Genomic DNA, 10,824 nt, shown 5'->3' with positions numbered 1-10,824 from the left:
TGCTCATGAAGGCATGCAAGTCGTGAGATTAATCATTGGGTCCACAAGAACATTGTCAACAAAGACTGGTGTCGAACAAGACTGCATCAATTCCCTAACATTTTCTGCAAACCGTCACTTGTTCCTGCAGCAAAGTTATATCTCACTTCCCACAAACCTCTTGTGGGACTAGAGCTGATAACTACTTGGATGCTTTCAAGTCACAGACTACAGACCAATACCAAGGTTGACTGAATTTTAGAAATCAAGCTACAGTTTGGAGATGATACTTGCATTTGCACATGGTCAGAGACCAATCTGCAAGCCATGGTCAACACATTCATTGAAGCACGAGAATATGCACAAGACAATTGTCCTCGGCCAGCCTATACGTTTTACACAATACTACCCTTTGAAAAAAAAGGTTCTCATTGAGACGATGAGAAACGTGGACGACTTCCCATATGTGAGAGACATTGCTGGGTAAAAATACACGACATATACATCCACCTCAATGCATCAGCAAAAGTGTTTCTGAAAATCAAGATCTCTGATCTGCCAGATAGCAAACTACAACAAAGTCTGTTCTTTATGTTTGAGACCAGGATTACATATAGCTGTATGTCAAAGCACTGGAACAATACCTATCTCCCTTCATAAAATCCTGCAACATTAAGGGAAAGACAAGCAAACCATCATCAGTGTCTTTACCATAGCCAACATCCCCAGTATTCGATTCTAGTAATTGTCAAGATACAAGGAACTGCAGGTGTTGGAATCTTGCTGAGAAGACAAAGTGCTGGCCAGGCAGCATCTCAGGACAACATGGACAGATGATGTTTCGGGTCAGGACCCATCTTCAAACTGGCCTGCTGAGTTACATCAGCACTGTGTGTTCTCGTTATCCAACTAAGCCACTTTTTGCATTCCTGACACTGCACCCCTCTATATGGTCAATTACAGGATGCTCAATTACAGGAAGAGATTCCCATGCAAATGGAAGGACAATAATACACACTCTAAGCCTCCTTAAGAAACTACAGCAACCCCATAAAGTCTTGGGGTACCTCTGATCCATAACCATTCAAAATGTTGTTTCAGCATTCAGGATGACATTGAGAATCACACGTCCAAACTTTGCAAGCATACAGATACCCTGCGCACGTAGCAGACTATCCATTCATCTACCACAGAGTACATCTGTTGAAGAGTCTGTGTCCTTACAATGGCCTCATTAGCCATCTCAAAACCTAGAGTGTAGGAAGGAATTGCTGATGCAGATTTTGTGTCTATCTTCGGTCAAAATCTAGAGCTGCAGCATATCATCCTCGATCTTGCGGACTGTCCAAGAAGCTAAAGAAAAGACCAAAACATTTGCAACTACAATCACTGAAGCACTGATTACATGATCCACCTTGGCTTTCTCTTCATATACACACACCATAGAAGCCTATCTCCAGACAACTCAATTCATGGTTTCAAGAAATGTTTGAGAGCACTGGACATAATGAACAGTCCATGCCTGCATGCAGAAAGACTCAGTCAACATTCAGGTACAGGCTGATAGGTGGCATGCAACATTTGTACCACAGAAGTACATGGCAATGATCATCTTGGTCAAAAAAGAATCTGATCACTTAGAAACATAGAAAATAGGTGCAGGAGGAGGCCATTCGAGCCAGCACCGCCATTCATTGTGATCATGGCTGATCGTCCCCAATCAATAACCTGTGCCTGCCTTCTCCCCATATCCCTTGATTCCACTAGCCCCTAGAGCTCTATCTAACTCCCTCTTAAATCCATCCAGTGATTTGGCCTCCACTGCCCTCTGTGGCAGGGAATTCCACAAATTCACAAGTCTCTGGGTGAAAAGGTTTTTTCTCACCTCAGTCTTAAATGGCCTCCCCTTTATTCTAAGACTGTGGCCCCTGGTTCTGGGTCTGAAGAATGGTTCAGACCCAAAATGTTGTATATCCATGTTCTCCAGAGTTGCTGTCCGCATTTTCTCAATAGATATTAAATGAAACGATTAAAACCAAATTAACACAAGAGGTTCTTGTGTTGTTCTTGTGTTCTAACACAAATTAACACAATAGATTGCTCTATGAAACATAATGCAGTACCATGTCCTTGGAACCACGAATGTACAATAACGTAAAAAAGACCAGTGCTATAACCAATGACATCAAATATAGCTCTAAAGTATCTTTTCCCCAATTTGTTTAGTACTCTGTATATATGAATTACAGTAGTTGCAAAGAATGCATGTATAGATTTGTGCTGCATAAAATGTGGACTTATTGGCAAAATACACACAAATTGTTAACTGACATTTTTTGAAATAAATATGCTAAATATTTGTAAAACTGAATTTTATGTATATAACAGCTACAAGAACAAAAATATAATTATTACAATGCGTAATGACATACATTTGTATCTTAGAATTGCTTCTAGATTTTCTACATAAACATATAGAATTTTTTTTAGTAAAATAAAAAACATGTATTAACAGAACTTCTCCATAATGCTTCAAATTGACAGGTTAGACTAGACATGGACCAGTCTTAATTGTTAGCTTCAAAAATCATTGCAGCACAGTGATAATATAATTCTCTTATACAACACAAGAGAATGAGATTATTTAATTTAAAGGATTAAAATTTCCCACAATATTTAATCAATGCAAAAGAATAAGCATATTTTCTTAATGCAAATAATATAATCCAAGATAAAAATACATATCTTAACAACAGATATGAAGTGACAAAACTGGTTACATCTGAATTAAAAAGGTTAAGCCCTTAGTTCACTGTATAAGGACAGCTCAGTTATTTTACACTATGGAATTATTAACTAAAACATGATTTGCTGTTCAGTGGGCTAGTTGTATATTTGGAATAAGTACATTAAAATGTAATAAAAATAATCTTTGTAGTTCACCATGATTACTCAGTCTTTTGCTGCTTAGTGCACAGTTAACAGGAGAATCACCGAACCTTCAGTGCCGCTAAGTGGAAAGTAAAAATATTGAGTTCTCAATGATGGTGGCTTCCACCAGCAGCAGTATTTTTTTCAGAAATATGTTGCAGGAAAGTGATCTCGTTTTGACATCTGTGATTCACACCTTCAACATTGAAGAGGGCGGGTGGTGGTGGAAGGTGTGCAACAGTAGGAATTGAAAGTGTATGGTGATGGGGATGAAGATGTAGATGAGAAAGTGGATGGGGCATTGGTCGTGGAGGAAGAGAACTGTGCGAGCTTATGTTGACTGGTGGAGGCGAAGAAGTGGTTGTCATGGCGACAGAGGCAGTGGTAACATTGGGAGGGAAATTGACTGGACTGGTGACTCGGAAACACTTCTCTTTGTGAGCTTTCAACATGTTGGAGAATCGGAAACGTTGGCCACAAACATCACAAGGGTATGGTTTCTCTCCCGTGTGGGTTCTGCGATGGCGCTTCATGTTTGGTCTGCTTGTGAAACTTTTTCCGCAGATTTCACAAATAAATGGCTTTTCACCTGAGAAGCAAATTAGAGAGTTGGGTTACACAAACCAATATTTAAATATTTCACCTTTGTTGTTGGCTGCACGCAGGCTGATCGGGGTGCGATCATCCCATTCAAATACTTTCTGTAGTGAATCTGAAGAAGTCCAAGAATCTTTGTGATTCCTTCGAATGTTTCTGAATCTTCTCAGCCGCTTAAGAAAGTAAAATGCTGATGTGCATTCTTGATCAGATTGTGCAGGCTACTGGTGACGTGGATGCCTAGGATCGAGATGCGGTCGACCATAACTACAGTAGGCCCGTTGATGAGGACAGGGTTGTGTTCCCCTTCACTTCCTTGAATTAATAACCAACTCTTTCATATTTGTAACGTTAAGGACGAGGCTATTGTCCTAACACCATGACACAAGTTTCTCGATTTCTTTCCTGTACTTCATTGCATCGTTGTTGTTAATCTGGCCAATACTTTTTTATATATCTCTCTACATCATCATCGAAAGGGAATTTCCCTTTCCCGTGACTTTCAGTCTGAAGAAGGGTCTCGACCTTAAACGCCACCCATTCCTTCTCTCCAGAGATGCTGCCTGCCCCGCTGAGTTACTACATCTTTTTGTGTCTCTCTTCATTTTAAACCAGCATCTGCAGTTCCTTCCTACACAATAACATCAACATTTATAAACAGGTTGGGGAGAGGAATGGAAGTAAGACTATTACATCAGTGCACCACAAAGCAAAAAGCAAACATTGCTGCCTTTCCCTTGCCTGCAGATTCTGTATGGTCCGTAGGATAAATGGAAAAAACACGGGTTCTATAGCAGGGTGAGCCATGTTTCATTGAAACAAAGAACACAGTAGTCTCCAATCTCCCAAGAAGACCAAAATGGAGGACTTCTATTGTGTGAAGATAGAACCTAATCTTTGAGAAGGATGATGTGGTGGCCAAATGTAACAATAGCTCCCTCATGTTGGTTCTTTCACCACTTCATGCAATACCAATCTTGGGACTGAACCTTTCCACACCTGTTTAGCCGTTAAATTGAAAAAGAATTAAGATTATACTGTTATCTGTATTTGATTATGTTTACATCACTAATTGCGAAGTAACATCGTTCATTCTCCTTATGGAAGGCAATTGCATCAATTGGCGCTGCTTTTACCTGCTCTAGTTAGTTTTAATAGTTTTTGAATGTTTCTTCAGATAAATTTAGTTTACAATTACATCATTTAAATAGTCTACATTAACTAATGCTTACCCTATAATTTCAGTCATTTTCCTCCACTGAAATGAATGGGAACCATTCCCTATGCCGGGTCCAAACTGGAGAGTGATCCACCAGCTAAAAACCGCTGACTAAAACATTGCTGGTAGTCACAGAGGGAAATGCTGATATTTCCCCACAAAATTTGGACTGCTTATTAAGCAGGGGCGACCATATGGAAATCAACTTTTCCATTTAATTCTTTCACTGGACTTTTCTGCTTTGTGGAAAAATAGGGTGAGGAAAAATGAGCTGGTCCAGGACATCCTTGTAATATCATAATTTGATTTCTCAACCTGGCTCTGATGGTATGGGATCAGAAAAATAATTGAAAAAGTACTCTAAATGCTGTAAAGGGCCATTCTTTGGAAAGCGAACCAAAATGTCACACACGTTACCAAATGGCATCACATAAAGTAATACATTAGAAAATTATTGTAAGAGATTAATCTTATTCATTGCTATTTTCCTACCTACAGAACTATAATGCATGTCTGCTAAAGATATGAACATTCTAGCTTTTTAAAATTCACAAGAGTTTGTAAGATAAAACTGAGTCATGAGAAAATGCTTCCGTGTGAAGTCACACACGTGACCAGTCATATTTGACCTCTGACCCTAAACAAACATTATCAGCATAACAAATATTTCATTTGATAAACTTTAAAAAAAAAAGAATCATATATGCAGTACAACACTATACCTGTAATGCTTTCAGAATTAGAATTGATGTATTCCACAATTATTCATATTTTTGGTCACACACGTGACTAAGAATGGGCCTAAAGCAAATAGATGCTCCACAAAATGATGACATGATACATGGAGAAATTAACTTTTCACATCCTAATATCTTCTCATAATCTTCGTATCCAAATTATCAAAGACATCACGTGGCCTTTGCGTAATTTTAAATATTGTCTAGTTTTTGCCAACTGATTTGTTTGTCTTAAGAACAAAATCAATTCTTATGCAAAAAGAAAATTCTAGCGCCGAGTTTAAATTTCAGTCGTACAGCAGCAGCACCATGTTCTGCTTATTTATAATTTAATTAGAAATTAAGACACTTTTTATTTCATTAGACTTTGTTCTTGCCAAGTTCAGAATACGTCCACCAAAGAAACAGAATTTGATGCCACTAATTCGCATGACACAAATTAAATGTAATTTGTCCCCCAGTAGAATTTTTTTTTGGAAGAAGCTGGCTCCCTTTGAAATACTCACATAATCGTCATGTTGACATTAAATTTCATAGGAAGCACGTTGAAATAAATATTCTGATTAGAAACAGATATAAAACTTCAGGCACAGAAGCACATGCTTACCAGTGTGAGTCTTCATGTGCTCATCAAAATACTGTTTCATGTTGAAATCCTTGCCACACCACTGGCACATAAATTGTTTATGACCAATATGAATACTCATGTGAGAGCGGAGCTGATACTTGTATTGAAATCTTTCATCACAGTTCTGAAAAGAAAAGATTAATCAGTTTTAAGATTTGAATATTTCACATTCAATAATTGTAAATTATAATTCAAGTTTTATGATCCCTTCAAAATTATAGTATTTTGAAGCAATCAATTTAGAAGATTTACAATTTAGAAAATTATCAGGTTTTGTAGTTTCATTTTTTCATCAATCAGGACCCAGAGTACAGGAATAGGTGCTTTATGTTGCAGTTGTACAAGAAGTTGGTGGAGTTGTGTCTGGAGTATTGTGCACAGTTTTGGTTGTTCTATTGTGGAAAGCATTAATTAAGTTAAAAAGGTGTGCAAAGATGATTTAGGAGAATGTTGCCAGTGCTCAAGGGCCTGAGTAATAAGGAGGGACTGGGCAAGTAAGGATTATTCCTTGGAGCGAAGGAGATTGAGCAGCAACTTTATAAAGGTGCATAAAATCGTAAGGTGAGTGCACACAGTCATTTTTCTAAGGAAACGCAATCAAAAACTAGTGGCATACATTTAAATGAGAGGGTAAAGATATAAAAGGCAATGTTTTACATGTTATTTTATCTGATTGAAGAAGATATAATAACAACACTGAACGGGAACAAATGGAACCTTAGATGGCTATCTTGGGTAGCACGGACAAGTTGGGCCTAATGGCTTGTTTTCATGTAAATTATTATGTAAATTAATACCATATGATATATCAAGTTGTGCAATAATTGTATGATGTAGTTATATTCTGGGATCAATTTCCAGTATCTAATTTAGTTCTGTTCATTTTTCAACAGTGTTTTTGATATATATACATTTTCATCTAAACATACATGACCAAATTGAATCATATGACTTGCTTTAATGACCACCATCCAGTCGCCTTGGCATCATGAAGTGCTTTGAGAGGCTGGTTATGGCACACATTAATCCAGCCTACCAAGCAGCCATGATCCACTGCAGTTTGCCTACCGCCACAACAGGTCCACAGCTGATGCTATCTCCCTGGCCTTACTCTAATCCCTGGGACACCTTGATTAGAAGGACACCTACGTCAGACTCCTACTCATAGACTACAGCTCTGCTCTCAATACCAATATCCCAACCAATCTCATCTCCAAACTAGTGGAATTTGGGAGTCAGCTCTCTCCACTGCCAATGGATCTTTGACTTCTTGACCAACAATCAGCAAGGACAGGTGGCAAATCATCCTCTACAATATTCCTCAACATGGGTGCCATGCAAGGATACATTCTCAGACCCCTACTATACTCCTTATACACTCATGACTATGCAGCCAAATACCAAACCAACTCAATTTGCATGTTTGCTGACAACACCGCTGTATTAGGCTGGATATCAAATAATGATGAGACAGAGTCTCACCCTAGACCCTCTCCCTTCAGGCAAGAGGTACAGAAACTTATAAACACATACCCCCAGATTCAGAGACAGTTTTTTCCCAGCTGTTATCAGGCAACTAAAACCATTCCCTCACCAGCTAGAGTGTGGTCCAGACCTCACATCTACCTCATTGTGACACTCTGTATTGATATTTTATCTGTTACCGATGTTGTGAAGGATGGACCCAGGTAGATTGCTTAACCTAGAGGAAAATGTTGATTGTAAATCTGCAACACTGCAGACTACATGAAATGTTGCCAGAGTACTGTGGGAATAGGAAATGGTGGATCCTGTGCAGTGGTTCCCCAAGAAGACGGACTCAAAATGTAGGAGAACATGGATAGGTGACATTTCAGGTTGGAACCCTTCTTCAGTCTGTCAAACTCATTTGGCAGAATGCCATAATACCAAATCTGCGCTATATGAGCTTCTGTGGGGATACAATCAGAGACAATTATCAACTGATGCTGGAAAACTATTAACGTAATGAATAACTCCTTCCAGGACTATGTCTTAAGGATTTTGCTGATGCTGGGTGCAGCCACTGCAAGAACTATATGGGGAAGGGTCACAGTGTAGGGGCCTCTTGTCATTGCAAACAAATTAATTGAAATTTGTGTTAGAATCCCATAAAATATTTATTACAATGTTATAAATTAATGATAACTGATGGTATGCTAATGCCGTGTAATATAAAAACAGATGATTTGTTATGTAAGTGTTGACTTTGATGTTCTGAATTACACATCTTCGAACTTATTATGAATAAAGTATATTTTATAACAAAAAAATATGGAGAGGTTGGTAGAGGGCCTTTAGTTTGCTGTCGTTAAATGCAAGGCTCATTCACTCTCATGCTTCGCTGAATGAGTTGACAATGATTAGCCCTGCAACAGTAGGATGGTTGTTGGATGCAAGGTGCAGCAATATAATGAGAAAGATAAAGAATAACACAGGCTTGATTGACACCAACCTGCAATGGACTAGTTTCAGTTTCGGTTAGAGGTAAATCAAGCAAAAGAAACAGTTTGGCAGACTTCTGAAGGCTGCGTCCTAATGGGAAACTTAGAGAAAAGACATTGGGAGCTTTATCAACCCATTGGTAACCATCAAATATGCAGATTCTTCAGCCTTGACAATTCTATCCATGATACAAAGATACGAGAAGCACTTGAAGAACTCAACCGTAACTCTGTCCTTGACGCGAGCATTCGTTATTGCCTCGTGCAGCAACTACCCAGCACAGCTGTCACCCGTCAGTCAAATAAAAAAAAATGACCTTGGTGGTTGACAATACCCGTTGAATTTGTGAAACCTGCTAGTCTTTTAGTTATAAATTTACAACCTTGCAACTCGCACCTGGGTGGTGAAGGACAGCTTTGCATATCTATCTAATCTATATCTATCTAAGATATAGATCCTAAGATGGCGCCTACCTGCGGCAACATTTTGCGAACGGCACAACGAAAAATAGTAAAATACAGTATTTTTGAACTCACCTGCATTAGAGAATCCACTGATATCAACGCTGTAAGTAGCAAGCTGCTAACGCGTTTAAATGCATTAACGCTACTGAGAACTCCCGATGTTAGCGACGGTAAGGGAATCCCTGTCCAGAGGGGAATCCCCAACCTCGTGGAGGAGCGCAGGTATAGCAAGAACCTTACCTGCAAACACCGGGCAGGCCTTCATGGACTCCAGAATCTAAGCCGTCGGGCAGGATCCCCCTGCAGCACAGGAGCTGGAGGTGCCGACTGTAAGGGAATCCACGATCTCAGGGGATTCCCTGACCTCGCGGAGACCCGTAAGTACTCTACCTTCAACCACCGAGGGGGGCTCCATGGAGTACGGAAACGTGGCCGTCGGGCAGGACTACAAGTAAGACTGAAGCGGAGGGGACTTCGGCCCCCACTCCCCCCTATCCTACTGGCCAGCGTACAGTCACTTGAAAACAAAGTGGAGGACTTAAGGGCAAGGCTGCTTTATCAAAGGGAGCTGAGGGAATGCTTTGTGTTCTGTTTCACAGAGACATGGCTCACCCCCAGCTCCCCAGACGCAGCGGTCCAACCTGAAGGGTTCTCCATCCACCGTATGGACCTATGCAGGCATCTGGGAAAGGGAGAGGAGGGGTCTTCTGCCTCATGGACAACTCTGCGTGGTGCTCAGACGTGGCAGTCCTATCCAACCTGCTCTCCACACCTCGAACATCTGGCGGTGAAGTGCCGCCCCTTCTACCTTCCGAGGGAATTCATCTCCATCATCCTGACCGCGGTCTACATCCCACTGGAGGAGCTGCACGCCGTGGTCAAAAAACACCAGACGTCTTACCCCGAGGCGGTTACCACCATAGCTGGGGACTTCAACAAAGCAAACCTCAAGAAGTTGCTCCCTAACTTCCACCAACATGTCTCCTGCTGCACCAGAGGACCAAAACCCTCAACCACTGCTACACCACCATGAAGGATGCCTATCGCCATATCCCTCGCCCTCACTTCGGTAAATCCGACCTTACCGCGGTGCTGCTTCTTCCTGCCTACAGGCAGCAATTAAAGAGCGCACCCCAGAGGTGAGGACTGTACAGAGCTTCGCGGGCGGGGGGGGGGGTTGGTGCAGAGGTACAACTCCAGGACTGTTTGGAGTCTGTAGACTGGGCAATGTTCAGGGACTCGGCAATGGTCCTGAATGAATACGCCACTGTTGTTACAGACTTCATAAAGAAATGCGTGGAGTACTGCATCCCAACAAAAACCTTCCAAGTGTTTCCCAATCAGAAGCCTTGGATGAACTATGAGATCCGCACTCTTCTGAAGTCCAGACACCGGGCATTCATGTCTGAAGATACTGAGGACTACAAGGAGGCAGGTTCTCTGAATGCTTTCAAGAGTGAGCTAGATAGGGCTCTTAAAAATCACAGTCAGGGGATATGGGGAGAAGGCAGGAACGGGGTACTGATTGGGGATGATCAGCCATAATCACATTGAATGGCGGTGCTGGCTTGAAGGGCCGAATGGCCTACTCCTGCACCTATTGTCTAAGATCAGATACGACCTTAGTAAGGCCATCAAAAAGGCCAAAAGGGACTTCTGCTCCAAGCTGGAGGATGAGACCGATGTTCGGCAGCTGTGGCGGGGCCTGAATGCAATCACCTCCTACAAGGCAAAATCAGTTGGGGGCTATTGGTGAGTGGTGGAATATTGCATTGGGGGAACGAGTGAGTGGTGAAAACGGGTTGC

At 41.0% G+C, this 10,824-nt stretch overlaps 1 protein-coding gene across 3 annotated transcripts in view; it reads right to left on the bottom strand.

The window, feature by feature from the left end:
* Positions 1 to 2,334: 2,334 nt before the first annotated feature.
* Positions 2,335 to 10,824, bottom strand: part of znf652 (zinc finger protein 652) — a 78,610-nt gene continuing 70,120 nt past the window's right edge. For 2 of the 3 annotated variants that reach the window (XM_033035377.1, XM_033035376.1), the window contains 2 exons: positions 6,071 to 6,215; positions 3,018 to 3,499 (listed from right to left, as the gene is read on the bottom strand). In XM_033035377.1, the coding sequence (XP_032891268.1) occupies positions 3,018 to 3,499; positions 6,071 to 6,215 (627 nt within the window). Of the gene's footprint in view, positions 3,500 to 6,070; positions 6,216 to 10,824 lie in introns of all 3 variants that reach the window. The other variant, XM_033035375.1, reaches the window with a different exon arrangement.

The sequence above is a fragment of the Amblyraja radiata genome, chromosome 16 (genome assembly GCF_010909765.2).
Source record: "Amblyraja radiata isolate CabotCenter1 chromosome 16, sAmbRad1.1.pri, whole genome shotgun sequence".
In the NCBI taxonomy this organism is placed as follows: Eukaryota; Metazoa; Chordata; class Chondrichthyes; order Rajiformes; family Rajidae; genus Amblyraja; species Amblyraja radiata.
This window is presented reverse-complemented; position numbering and strand designations above follow the sequence as displayed.